Genomic DNA, 14,951 nt, shown 5'->3' with positions numbered 1-14,951 from the left:
CTCTCCCTTGGAGCCAGACGGGCAAAGCATGACCCCATGCCCATCGGGACTCAGGCTCAGAAGCCCAGAGGCAGGAATCTGGGCATTCTGAGCACACGCCGCTCTGCTGTCCATGACGTCTGCGCGGAGGCTCGAGAAACCCTGCCGAGAAGAAGCCCACACACACCAGGACAGGGGGCCGCCCAGGAGGACGGGCACTACCAACTGATTAGGAACCCCTCCCTCAGAAGCCACCGGCAGCTTCCCGCACGTCAGGAACAAGATGCTTCCCACCTTGGATTTCCATACCTGCTCTGTCTCCCAAGGTTGTGCCTGGGCCAGCTGAATCTCCACTTGTCTTCTCACTCCCTGCGGCTGTTGTGAAGCCCTCTGTTCCTTCTGGGGTCCCTGACACGACAACGGGGAAACGCTTTTACTGCTAGACAGGCAGGATTCTGCATAACCCTCTTCCCGGACGGGACAGAAGTCCGCATTCCCACACAACCGCAGCTTTCAAGGACTCCTAGGGTGTCTGCAGCTACATAGCTAGTATCAGTCTCACATCACACACAGCTCAGTCGTGAGTTCGCCCTGTGTCACGTTCAATGCCACCACATAGGTGCTAAGGGGCCCATCCTGACTTGTCTGATTTCCCTGCGCTTGGCGCTCCTGGGCTAGGTTCCATGGGCGTGCTGTGTTCTTTACCTCCTCTGGTGGCTGCGGGCGGGCTGCCGGTTCCTCCTGAAAACAGACAGCACACTCCACATTACCCTGGGCACAAATCAGTGCATTTGCTCTGACAGAAGGCCTCCCCGGCAGGTGCTAGTAGGGGTCCCACGGAGCGGACGGCGCTCAGGGACCTGCTCCATGTTTGCTAACCCAGTTTCATATTGATGAATTCTAAAAAGTACCAGTGATAATGTCTTGATAATTACTGTTTCTATGTTTGGGAATACCTGACTTAATTTATTTAAAGCACACAATTTGTGGCACCGTTGAACTAATATAATGTGATTGAATTTTTCTTGTATCTCAATCTGACAGAGAGCCTTAGTGATATTTGTCTTTGAAATGATCATTTTATTAGAATAAATTTTTGTTTGTATGAATAAATATGAAGGGAGAATCAATGCCTATTTCTCTTAGAAAATTCCTTTTTCTTCTTATTGTGTGAATCTGGTAAATTTATTTAAACTCTTTCATCTCTTTCTCTGTTTTACAATGAAGTTTGAGAAGTGTTCCTAAGAATATTATTACTCAGTGAGAGTATTGTTTAGTTTTATTTTAATATTGAATGTCAAATTATATGTAATGACTCAAATGCAGTAAACCCTTCATAAATGCTATTACCTCTATCTTATAATGTAGTACTAATATGGTGTATTACTAAATTATTAATTATATACTATAGAACATGAAATAGCTACTGGAACTTCAGTGAAATAAATAGAACACTAGGATTCTCTAAGGCTAAGCATAAAATATCTTAAATAAAACTTCATGTTTGGGGCAGAGGAATCTTCTGGGTGATCTTCTTAAAATTCAACTGCACATTAACTTTACGATTTTTTAAATACTATGGTGGAGATAATTTGTGAGATTTTTGTCCTGTTTTATGGTTAATTAAAAATTTTACATCTTAAATGTCATTAGTTGGTCACAAAACCTCCTTAGGTAATCTACTCATGACCTTCAGTTTTACATAAACGTTTTGTTTGCTATACTGCAAAGTGTTGGCAATATAAAATTGCCAAATATTATGTTCAAAACTGAATTCTCGGGGAAAGAAAAGCAATGAAAGGAATTCTATGTATTAACTGGAAAAAAATCATGCCACTTTTCTTAGTTCTGGGTGTCTAGTGTGATAGAGGATGCAGATGACATTTTTACCTTAAAATAGTTACCAAAATTTGTTGTGGCTCATGCATAACTGCAAAATTTATCAAATCAACAGTCAAGAGTAGTTTTATTTCTTTAAATTAAACCACAAGGAATTCAAGCTAGTTCAGCCACTTTGAAAAACAGCATGGAAGAAAACAGCAGGGAGGCTCCTCAACTACTAGGTATTTACCCTAAAGATATAAATGTAGTGATCTGAAGGGGCGCGTGCACTTGAATGTTTATAGCAGCAATATCCACAACAGCCAAACTGTGGAAAGAACCTAGATGTCCATCCAGTAGATGAATGGATAAAGAAGATGTGGGGTATATATACAATGGAATACTATGCAGCCATCACAAAAAATGAAATCTTGCCATTTGCAATGACGTGGACAGAACTAGAGGGTATTATGCTTAGCAAAATAAGTCAATCAGAGAAACACAATTATCATATGTTCTCCCTGATATGAGGAATTTGAGAGGCAGAGTGTGAGGGGCTGGGGTGTAGGGAAAGAAAAAATGAAACAAGATGGGATTGGGATGGAGACAAACTGTAAGAGACTCTTAATCTCACAAAACAAACTGAAGGTTGCTGGGGGGAGGATGGGTATGGAGAGGGTGGTTGGTTATGGACATTGGGGAGGGTATGTGCTATAGTGAGTGCTCTGAAGTGTGTAAGCCTGACAGTTTACAGATCTGTATCCCTGGGGCAAATAATACATTATACGTTAATAAAAAAAAAGAAAGAAAGAAAGAAATTTTTAAAAAAAGAATGCAAAAAAAAAAAAAAAAACCACATTGAGCTACCACCTTACACCAGTTAGAATGGCCAAAATTAGCAAGACAGGAAACAACGTGTGTTGGAGAGGATGTAGAGAAAGGGGAACCCTCTTACACTGTTGGTGGGAATGCAAGTTGGTGCAGCCACTTTGGAAAACAGTGTGGAGATTCCTCAAGAAATTAAAAATAGAGCTTCCCTATGGCCCTGCAATTGCACTGCTGGGTATTTACCCCAAAGATACAGATGTAGTGAAAAGAAGGGCCATCTGTACCCCAATGTTTATAGCAGCAATGGCCACGGTCGCCAAACCGTGGAAAGAACCAAGATGCCCTTCAACGGACGAATGGATAAGGAAGATGTGGTCCATATACACTATGGAGTATTATGCCTCCATCAGAAAGGATGAATACCCAACTTTTGTAGCAACATGGACGGGACTGGAAGAGATGATGCTGAGTGAAATAAGTCAAGCAGAGAGAGTCAAATATCTTATGGTTTCACTTATTTGTGGAGCATAACAATTAACATGAAGGACATGGGGAGATGGAGAGGAGATGGGAGTTGAGGGAAATTGAAAGGGGAGGTGAACCATGAGAGACTATGGACTCTGAAAAACAACCTGAGGGTTTTGAAGGGGCAGGGGTGGGAGATTGGGGGAGTGAGGTGGTGGGTATTAAGGAGGGCACGTATTGCATGGAGCACTGGGTGTGGTGCAAAAACAATGAATACTGGTATGCTGAAAAGAAATTTAAAAAAAAGTATCGTAAAAAAAATAAAAATAAAAATAAAAAAATAAATTAAACCACAAGTTTCAAAAGTTTTAATAGCTGACAGAATGATTATAACTAAAAGAAAACTATGAAACAATGAAATTAATATTCTTGGAAACAGAACCAGACTATTAGAAATTCAGTCCATTGCTTTTAGCTGAAATAATATGCAGCCAGTAAATTATTCTGCAGTGTATAAGAAACAATGCAGAAGAACTATTGGTATGAAATTGTTACCAGGCCTTGGCAAGTAAATTTACAATTACAGAAGAGGGAAAAATTCTTCTAAAACCTGTCAGTCTTTCCATGGCTTACACTGAACAAGCCAGGAATGCTAGTGATAGTACATAAGGGAAAGTTTGGTGAGAATTAAACATGTTAGTCTGGGCATTTTTAATGGTATTCCATAATATGAATTGCTGATACTTTTAAGATATTTACTTGCCCTTTGAGTATGAGTGATGTATTAATCACCAAATAAATCTGACAATACTAAGAATCACCAAAATACCCAAAATTATAGTCATAATTCTATATCATGACATAAAATTACAATCCTAAAATAATCTCCATTTTACAATATTTCTGTTTCAGAGAAGGAATATTACTTCATGAATAAAATGTACAAAGTATAAGATTTATCAGTATAAGTAAATCTAACTAATAATCTAAGCTTCACTGGAAATTCTGTGCCTCCCTACCTCACAAAAAAACAATGAATTATAAATTTGGGACAGGGAAATTGAAATATCCACTTTTTCTACAAATATATATATATATTGGAACTAGGTACAACTGGGAATTCAGGGATGGCAAAATATGGTCTGAGACTTTGAGAATGTTAACTAGATTTGTGGTGATCATTTTGCAATTATATACAAACACTGAATTACTATGAGGTACACTTGCAAGTAACATAGTGTTTTATGTCAATTATACCCCAATAAAAAATATCATGGATTTAAATACATATATATATTAAGATTTTTTTCAATTTATTTATTTTAGAGAGAGGGAGAGCATGCACACACAAGCACATGCGAGGGAAGGGGCAGAAAGGGAGGGTGAAGGACGTGCAGACTCCACGCTGAGTGTAATGAGCCCTGTGGGGCTTGATACCAAGACCCTGAGATCGTGACCTGAGCCAAAATCAACAGTCAGATGCTTAACTGACTGAGGCATCCAGGGGCTCTTAGATGCATATATTTAGAAAAAAAAAAAAAAGAGAGAGAAAGTATTAAATAACAGGAGAAAGAGAAATAGTGTTCATTTGGCGGGGGGGGTAAGACCAGTGTAAATGAGTGGGTATGTTGATTAAAATATATTTTAGATTGGGCGCCTGGGTGGCTCAGTCGTTAAGCGTCTGCCTTCAGCTAGGGTCATGATCCCAGGGTCCTGGGATGGAGTGCCTCATCAGGCTCCCCAGGATCCCTGCTTCTCCCTCTCCCACTCCTCTTGCTTGTGTTCCCTCTCTCACTCTCTCACTCTCTCTCTCTGTTAAATAAATAAATAAAATCTTTTAAAAAAATAAAGTAAGTTTTAGATTAAAAAATTTTTAATATACATAAAAACTGTATTTGTCAATTTATAAGCTTTCTGATTTACCTATTGTTTCACTGCTTGATCTTGTAAGCACTGGAGTGGAAGCTGCTGAATTAGAGAAAACAATGGAAAAATTAATTTTGTATAGAGGAAAAGTTATGTTTTTGAGAACATAAAACATATATACATTCATATATATATATATATAAAATGTATAAACTTGAAATTAATGTTTTAAAGAAATTTGATCATATACAGGTAACTAGATGTTAAAATGAAGAATTGAATCTTTCAAATCCATAGACCACCAGTAAGAGGTCAAGAAAACATCATTTTGTATAACATTTTTCCAAATGTTCCTCTAAAACATTCTTAAAAACAAAACAAAATTCCCCTTAATATGTCATTATAAAGTTATAATACTGCAAAAGGAAGTTTGGGATTTTTTTTAATGCCCTCTTGATTAAGTTGTGGTTGAAGATTATGGTTTACCTGCGCCTGAGCTACTGGTTACTGATGTAATTGCTATACAAAGAAGGAGACAAATATTTGGAGATATATGTTAAATTGTGTTAAAAGACAAAATTAAAAGTATTTATTTAGAGATACGCTCACATATATCTAGAATGTAAACAAATGATTAAATGTAAGAGTTAAATTCATTTATGAAATATTCACACACCTGAATATACTTTTGTTCTCCTTTGGCTATTACTTTATTAGAAATTATTCAATTAAAGTTAAGATTCCTTGATATTAGTAAAAGAGAAGTTATAAATTATTTTTAAAGAATTTAACATACAATTTTCTTTAGTGGTAGAATTTGCTTCACTTTCTCCAAATCAGCAATGTGCAGAATTTTTTTTTAAGGATACATATCCTCTGAATATATTTAGGAAGGAATTTTTTTTAAGGATACATATCCTCTGAATATATTTAGGAAGGAATTTTTTTTTAAGGATACATATCCTCTGAATATATTTAGGAATATATTTAGGAAAGATGTTCTTCGCTAATACTACAATTCGGTGAGACCCTTCTATTTGGCATTTAGTAAATAAATAAAGAAAAACAAGTTTGAAAAAAGGGACAAATTGCCTGAATTGAAAATTCAATTTGCTGCCAATTTAGAAGGTAAAAAGCAAACTTTTTTTTTAAAGCTGCTTCAGTGCTTAATATGGGGATAACTGTTGCAGTACAAACTGTGTAAAGACAATATTTATTAAAGTAAGTTACTTAAATAATTTTATTGGGAAATTTATTTTAAAAACCACTTACTATAACCCAAAGAAACATTTCTAAAATTGTATTCAGAGGTTAAGTGACAAAATAATCTCTCATTATGTCAACACAAATAACACTATATGTTTATTATATATCCACTAAAAATAACTATTTCCTGTTATTACCACTTAGCCAAAATCTCAAAGGAATCTCACAAGGTCTATTTAAAGGCCAAGAAATAAGGTTCAGAACCCTGACTTGTGATACCTTAGCTTTAGGTAAGTGATCAATAATAACTAAAATTTAAGTAGCATTTTATAGACAATAACATAATTTTAAATATATTATCAAAATCTAAGTGCTCCAATTTACTTTACTATCTCTTAATTGCACAATATTCATTTCTGAATATTGGTCTACAGGAAATAAAACCCCACCCTGAATCACACAAAATAGGAATATATAAGTATACCGCAGCAACTGTAAGTATACTTATACTGCCAGCAAATTACAAGTCCCCAACTAAAGTTAAACTGCATCTGTCCATACTCACTTGAATAGACATAACTGAAATGTCCTTATAGCTGACAGCAAATAAATGAGTTAAGAAAAAGAAATTAACTTTTTATTTCTATATTTTCAAATTCCCTCCCAGGGTAATCATGACTTCAAAATATTTACTTCATGCAAGACCACATTTAACTCATTTTTATTCCATTTGTTCCAATTATTATCTAAAAATGTCAAGCTCTGGATGATGATATTTAACTAATAAGCATACATTACCTACTGTATGTTCTAATCATATTCCTAACTGAATACATAGGAGTATAGTGAAATAATATTTTGACAGATTCTCTAGTAACTGTTCATTCTTTTTTGTTACAGATTTACCAGCATACTTTTAACTGGCACAGACTATTGTGAAACTACAATGCATTATCTACAAAAAGAAATCAGAAATACACATTGTAAACCATTATGATTTTACCTGTGAATGTCGAATTTGTAGAAGCAGCATCTGAAATTATGATAAACTACTATTATTAACAAGAATGAAAAATTGTGGAAAAATCTAAATGTCAAATTGCCCATGAATTATCAGTAGCTTATCTTACTTCTTGCAATTTCTAATACAAGACAGGGAGTAGCTCATGTACTCTTTTAAAGCTTATTGAGATTTATCCTTAAGATCTCTGTTGCTCTTGAGTGATCCTTCAATTATTTAATTCTATCTATCTAATCCTCACCCTTCACTCCATCCCTTTTTGAAACAATTTGGACTGATGTCTCACTCCCTTAATTCCCAGAGCCTACAGATAGGCAGGGGCTCCCATGCAGCCCCAGAACTGCCTCGGTTTCCCAGCTGTTGGAAAAGCCTTTACAACCTTGGTTTGAAATGATGGGACATGAACAAATACACTGCAGTGAAATTGTCCCAAACCACTGAGGGAAGAGCAGTGGAAACCACCAAGTACCCACTCCTGTGCTGCTGAGGATCCGAAAAGAACCCACAGCCTTTACCTCGCCTTCCCTAATTTAATTAGAGCAAAAAACAAGAACTCACCACCACTGCACTCCAATTCTCCTGCGATACAATAGCTGCAAGTTATGTTTTAAAAAAAAGAGGCTGTAATTTTAACTCCTTATTACATAGACCTCCCAAATTTAAAACAACAAATTGTCTAATCGTGAAAATCAAAACAAAGCTAAGAGCACATTAAATCATCGTTTCCCCAGGAATATATTTTTGTGTGTGTGCTGTATTATTATTCATAATCATTTCACTGAGGCATTCTTGGTACCTGAAGTGCTTTGCAGTAAAAAAATAGTTCCTGCATTTGGTTCCTACATTTACAGCTTCAAACATGACGCTGATGGCCATGCAGCTCTAGTCTAGACTTCCCCTCTGCTTCCATGTCACTGTCTGAAGCCTATAAACATGATCTTACATTTACAGAATCAAAACTTTCTTCTTACCTAAAATTACAAGTGATATTTTCTGTCCTATCAACTGTATTATAAGATTCAACAAACCATTTATTGATATGTGGATTTCATGAAAATTCAAAATAACTAGCATAACTGACAAAGAACTCAACCTAATACAGGCCGTCTCGTTTAGAAATAAGAGAGCTAAAATTTATATATGTGTTTTTAAAATTTTTTTTCTGAATGAAAAAGTAGGAAATATAAGAAATAGAATAGCTCATTGGAAAGTTAGTAGAGAATGTACCATGTTCTCCCACAGTTATCCTGAATCACTCCGCCTGCTGGTACGATATCGTTATAGAAACAGCTGCACTCAGATAAACGGACGCATTTCATGAGGTTCTCATCCAGATAAGGAGCATTATCCGGGCACTTAGCATAACAACCTGTATGAAAAACGAACCGTGGTTCATTTCTATTTCCAGAAACTTGTCATATCACGCTCTATGTTTGTAAAGTTACATAAGTGGTCACATGAAATGAAGTAGATAATAGCAAAACGACATCACATTCTTGGTGAAAATATAAAAATTGAACAGGATTCAGATCCTCTTGCAATGGAGTATTAACCAAAGAACTAAGAACTTACAAATTTTGGCTGATTTATTTTTTTCTAAAATGTTTCCTAAAGTATTTTAAAATGATTTGCTACCTTAATGATGGCATGATGTTGAACATAATACAAGGCTTTGATAAACACATATCTTTGAAATGTGAAAGCCAGTTCTAAATATCTATTTTAATAAGGAGAGACAAAGATCCAAACGCCATAAGAAAATGAGTTGACAAGACTCTAAAGCCTGGGATCTAACACAGAGGTGACTTTGGGAAGTTTAAGCATCATCTTGTTTTCTTGACACTTCTTCCATTCGAGATATGTAATGGTAAGAAGAAAGAGCTATTTAAGTGTGGGATAGCGTTAACTGGACTATATTATACATTGCATTCTGAAACTACATTCTCAACCAATTATATTGTCTAATGAAAGGTATAAAAACTGACAATGGGATCCTACCACTGTGTTCTCCCCCACCATCTGTCTTATTAAAGAGATAATTTATGTCTGGAGAAAATGTTTCTAATGTAAAAATATTAATGTCATAATAAATAGAAATACCTATTCATCAAATTACAAAATGTAAGACTCTGAATTGGCAGAAATGAACAACATTTTTCAGTTGTAAAATATCGATATAATTTGCACTACTTTGAGGATATTACTAAAATACACCTTACCTTCTAAAACTGCAGAAAATTTCTGGCCAATAACTCGATCTCTGCATGTTTTTGTAGTTACTGTACCACAAGGTTCATAGCGCCAACTGCATTCCCCGGGTCCATTATAATAATCACAGAAAACAGCTATAATGGAATCATTTCAAATTATTGTCATTCATTATATGATGATTTTCACTTTCATTTTTCCACAATATTTTTAAAAGGGATTTTGAATGATATTAACAATATACAGACCTACAGTATATCATTCTATCTTATCAAGTCCTTTTGGCTTTATCCAAATTGCCATATGAGCCACAATAGCTCATGAAAAAGGAGAGGAAGCATATAGGATCAAAACAGCACTTTCCTTTGATATCTCACGCTAAGGTTGATTTGAGGTAGAAAATAAATGTTGATTTTTCCATTTTGAGATATTTTAGGTCGTAGTCCAGATTCATAGTTCTAATGTTCAAGCTTAAATTACAAAAATAAATCTCTGCAGAAATCAGGCTCCTTTATTATGTATGTAAATAACCATTCCTAAAGGAGGTAACTAAAAATTTCAATATCATGGTTTGCATGATAAATTGAACAAAATGTGGATTCAATATCAATATTTTTCATTTGTCATACTTTCTCTCATAATGTTTTCCATTAGAGGGGAGAGAGTTGACTGATTTCTACTAAATTTATCACATTCCATATATACCAAGATTCGGTTTACACTCATTTTACAGTTTGTCTTCACTAGCACTCTGGAAAATTTCTAAAATAATGTCTGAGGACTTCAACCCAAAGTAGTAGATGTGGTAAATGTTTACAGATATATGACAGTTCTCAGATAAGTCAACAGTTCATTGTTCATGTAAGTATCAGTAAGAGATATTTTCCATCAGTGTTTCATTGTTCCCCTGTTAACATAAGAACTTTTGCAACAAAAACTGACTTGATGTGTTGTGTCGGGTGTATGTTTTAAAATAGGTAGTTTTCCCATCATTAACATAGTAACATATTTTTAAAACTTTTTAGGCACAAGAATGTGTATTTTATAGGAAATCTGAGGGGAAGACTGATTCTCTAACAAAACAATTCTACCTAATGACATTTTTAAAGAACAACATATGGACTTGACTTACGACAGAGATCTGGTTTTCTCCATGAGACACAGACTCCAACTGCACTGCATGCCTCTGCATACATGGCCACAGCCGTGCAGAATCCCAAATATTTCCCCTCCATGTCACATGAGCAGGCTTCTTCAATACATGCTTCTAGGTAAGCTTCGGGGTCCACCTAGACAGAGCATAACACATGAGTTTCTGGGAGCAAAACCTGTGTGGGTTACTGCTCTCAGAGCCATACTACCTTGTGGTGGCATTCTTTGAAGGTGCTGTCCCGGATGATCCCACATTTCTGCACAGCCCAGGCTTTACAGTATGGGTTTGAGTCACATGGGAAATATTGTGCTGCTGTGTCTGCACATTTTTGACTCGTTTTCCAACTATTTCCAAATTCCAGTGCTCCAATAGCTTCTGATGAATGCCTTGTTATGAAATCATCCTTGAGATCACCATTGTTGTTTCCACAAAGACCACACACTTTGCCCTACAGAGATCAGAAAGGGAAATTAAGAGGAAGGTTGTACCAGGGAAATAGATATACCAAGAGATGAGATCAGAAAGGAAAATTACAAAGTAAGCTGCACGACAGTCATATGTAGAGACAGGTAGGTGAGGAAATTATGATTAAAAATAGTATCACGAATCTATTTTATTTTATTTTATTTTATTTTATTTTCAGTAGGCTCCATACCTAACGTGGAGTTTAAACTCACAACCCTGAGATCAAGAGTCACGTGCTCTGCTGACTGAGCCAGTCAGGTGACCCTACCATAAATCTATTTTCAACTCCAAATTTTGGAAGAAAACTAGAATCTGTGGGTAAGATTCTGCTCCTGTTTAATCCAAGACATCCTGTATCACAAAATGATCTATCAACTAAGATAAATGTATTAAGAATTGTTAAAAACTAGTTCTATTTACTAGCTTTAAATCATAGAGGAGTATACTCTTAAGTTCTTAGAACATTTGCGCCAAGAAATACATTTAATTTTATACATTCACCAGCTACCTTAAAATTGTATTATAAAATAATCTCAAGTAACCAAGCATAGTTAAACTAGAATGCTTCAGGTTTACTGCATTTATTTTTCATCAGATTCTATCATCTTTGACTATATTTCATGTTTCATGATAAGACTGAATAAATGTGGAATTGCTCTAAGAGAGAAACTACCACTCTCTCACTTTCCACAGATGAATTGTCTCTAATTCTCAGAAACAGAAATTATTTTCCTTCCCCATTAATCACTTATTAATGGTATACGTACATGCCAGCGAGGATCCAGTATAGCAGAAACTCTTGTATTCTTGTCCCAAATTATGGTTATCCCATTTAAAAATTTTAGAATCAGGTACAGGCCAACAGTATGTACGGAATATGTATTTTCACTGAGCCCACAGTCCTTACTTTCTGTAATTTTGGAGGCTGTTACTTTACCATCATGCAAGACAACATTCTGATCCTGTAAATTAAAAAACAGACTTATGATAATATCAGTTTTATCTGGCCACTCAAAATCTGAGAGAAAAAGTACGTTAATTGTTTCTCTTGAAACAGTACTTTACCTGAAAAGCAACTATGATTTTTCTTGAGCACGTAAGCCCATCTTCACAGCATGGGACGCTTTCAGTTAAAATACGGAATGTGCCACTTTCCCGACCGCAATAATCCTTTAAGAAGTAAATTATAATAACAGTTTATAAATACCAGGGACATGGAACTCAATTACAATATTGGCACCCGACAAGTAATTCTTAGATAGTGATAACTTAAACTCAATAAATTACCATGGAATTTCCAAAAGACAAGAGTTTAACAATATATACAGATAGGTAGTCTTGCTGGACTCCAACCTAGTTAACTGGTCTTCAACTGATCCTTTTCCTGTTACTTGTACACAAGTTCAGAATTATACCATAGGGGTGTGTGTGTGTGTGTTTGTGTATACACATATGTTTAAGAATTTAAATTATATAATGTAATTTATAATCAATGATTTATTTATAGACTCTATAAATAGCTGGATAAAGGTATTTTTCTCCCCCTTAGCGGTTTTTATGAAACTTGACATTCAACCAAACCTAATGCATAAATACAAAATAATCCAAATTTCAGCAATTAGATGTGACTTAGAAGCAGCTTGGCAGCATGTAACGAGCATGGACTCTGGAATGACAGAGATCTGGGTGTGAATATGGCATTTTCTACTTAGCAGTTCACGTTGCTTAACCTCTCTAAATCTCAATTTCTTCATCTGCATCATAGAGATAATACTATCAACCTTTGAGTACTTTAATGATTAGTTGTAATAAACTTGCTTGGCAAAGAAGTGCTCATAAAAGAGTAACTGTCATTCTTGTTGATAGTGCTGTTGTTAAAATAAGGATGTCTAACATTTATTGAGCACTTAGTATGTGCTCCAGCATTTGCCCTAATTTGGTTTCCAGTGGGGGCAATTTCCATCTCCATTTTACAGATAAGAAAACTGAGACACAGAGGGATTAAGGAATATGCCCATAGTCACATCAGAGAAATGGGAGAGCTACAACTGAAATCTAGGCCTACTGCCTCCCAAGTCAGCATGATATGATGTTATATTTTACTGCCTTTAAGAAACTTTTAAGGGACCATTTTTTTAAATTTCACATTTTGAGAGTAAAATTCTCCAGAGTTAATCTACAAATAAGTAACTATTATTAAGTATAAAAAAATTGTGATAAAACACATTTGTCATTACCTCAGCAAATGAATATTGGCAGAGACCATCAAAGCTGTAACTTTTTCCATCAAAAGTTCTAACATGACCTTCCCCATAGATGTGGCAGACGGTTTGACATTTATTTTGTGTACAGCTCCAAGATCCTTTTACGCAAGTACTAAAATTTTAAAAAAATTATGCCAAGATTCACATACTCATAATATTTTTATAAAGAAGCACAAAAGGCCTTGTTCTGTATTGATTTAAATTTTGTAATTGTCTTCATTATACTATATGATGTTCACCACATAAAATGCCAAATAAAGTTTCTATTTCAAAAAGTACAGCATAGCGACTGTAGTCAATAATAGTGTAATAACTTTGTACAGTGACATATGGTAACTACACCACTGTGATGAGCATTTCTTAATGTATATAACTGTTGAATCACTATGCTGTACACCTAAAACTAATATAATATTGCATTTCAACTATATTCAGTAGAACAATTTAAAAATTAAAATTTCCATTTAAAAAATCACTTTAAACTACTTGACTATTATTTTCCACATATACCAAAGAATGACTTCTTTCTTATAAAAATAAGAGCAGACTATAATTTCTAATATCCAAAACATATAAAATAGAAATTCTTTATTATGCACCAGTTGTTGCAGCCAACTGAGGTAACACTTCCTTGTTCATACTCCCCTCCACCAAAAGAACATGGGCAGTCTTCAGGAAAGACGCAGTTCCCTTTAGAATTTCGAACCATGCCTACTGGACAGTAGCACCCAGCTTTGCAAGGCAAGTTCTCCTATGGGAATAAATATAAAATATACACCATAAGGTACTGCTTTAACATGTCACAGTATCAGCATTAATTTATAATACATTTAGAGCCAATATTTGACAAGTCAAAATAACACAGAAAATATGACCTTCTCATTATTTTTCATTGATGTTTTAGTTTGCTTCTATCCTGACACAATTAAAAGTTTAAAAAGGCTAAACGTCAATACCATGGTACTTACATCAAAACCAGGCATGTTCCAAGCACCACATTTACTATCAACTCTTCTCTGTGCCCTCGGGCCCCTGCAGTCAACATATTCAGCCCCTCCAGAACAATTCTCTGCAGGATAAAAGAAATTGTTAATCAAGAGCCTCTTGATCTGCGTATTTTAACCTAAGCAGATCTATTAAGTCTGCATCATGATTTCAATACTTACGTTGGGCTGAACTAATGGGAGTCTGGCAAAGAAAATTTCCATCCCGACAGACACTGGAAATAGAAGAAAGTTTGATTTAAACTTCAAACTCCAATGACAACTTCTTAATATACCATTAGAGCAACTTTAACCCCTCATTCACAAGTTTTATCACAAGTAGATGAATGAGACACAGCGCCCCAGAAACTATACAACATGTACCCAGTTAGAAAATACAGCATTGTACATGTTATAGGAACGTACAAGGAAGGTTCTGTGAGTCCAAGACAGTGTTTATTCATCTTTGAAACTCCAGCCCTCAGCACAAGGCCTGGCACATGGCAAATATCTATTTAATAAGTGCTTGTTGAATGATGAATGTTGAGATACAACTAGAAAGCATGGTCTGTACATAAAATCATTTTGCATCCTCTGTATGTATGTATGTAGAATGCATACTGCTAGAATGTTTTTCTATTGGTATTTAAAACCAAACAAGAGTAGAATACATCAGTTAGAGCCATTATGAT

At 35.2% G+C, this 14,951-nt stretch overlaps 1 protein-coding gene across 1 annotated transcript in view; it reads right to left on the bottom strand.

Annotated features, from left to right (window-relative positions):
* Nucleotides 1-223: 223 nt before the first annotated feature.
* MUC19 (mucin 19, oligomeric) overlaps nucleotides 224-14,951 on the bottom strand; it is a 47,076-nt gene continuing 32,348 nt past the window's right edge. The window contains exons 29-44 of the mRNA XM_032854660.1: nucleotides 14,443-14,495; nucleotides 14,245-14,345; nucleotides 13,876-14,027; nucleotides 13,250-13,388; nucleotides 12,078-12,182; nucleotides 11,780-11,974; nucleotides 10,756-10,995; nucleotides 10,527-10,683; nucleotides 9,406-9,531; nucleotides 8,414-8,555; nucleotides 7,745-7,779; nucleotides 7,169-7,198; nucleotides 5,446-5,478; nucleotides 5,017-5,061; nucleotides 685-720; nucleotides 224-387 (exon numbers count right to left, since the gene is read on the bottom strand). Of these exons, the coding sequence (XP_032710551.1) occupies nucleotides 224-387; nucleotides 685-720; nucleotides 5,017-5,061; nucleotides 5,446-5,478; nucleotides 7,169-7,198; nucleotides 7,745-7,779; nucleotides 8,414-8,555; nucleotides 9,406-9,531; nucleotides 10,527-10,683; nucleotides 10,756-10,995; nucleotides 11,780-11,974; nucleotides 12,078-12,182; nucleotides 13,250-13,388; nucleotides 13,876-14,027; nucleotides 14,245-14,345; nucleotides 14,443-14,495 (1,753 nt within the window). The remainder of the gene's footprint in view (nucleotides 388-684; nucleotides 721-5,016; nucleotides 5,062-5,445; nucleotides 5,479-7,168; nucleotides 7,199-7,744; nucleotides 7,780-8,413; nucleotides 8,556-9,405; nucleotides 9,532-10,526; nucleotides 10,684-10,755; nucleotides 10,996-11,779; nucleotides 11,975-12,077; nucleotides 12,183-13,249; nucleotides 13,389-13,875; nucleotides 14,028-14,244; nucleotides 14,346-14,442; nucleotides 14,496-14,951) is intronic.

The sequence above is a fragment of the Lontra canadensis genome, unplaced genomic scaffold (genome assembly GCF_010015895.1).
Source record: "Lontra canadensis isolate GAN:19392208 unplaced genomic scaffold, GSC_riverotter_1.0 scaffold9, whole genome shotgun sequence".
NCBI lineage: Eukaryota > Metazoa > Chordata > Mammalia > Carnivora > Mustelidae > Lontra > Lontra canadensis.
The sequence above is the reverse complement of the archived record's forward strand: the minus strand, read 5'-3'. Positions and strand labels throughout refer to the sequence as shown.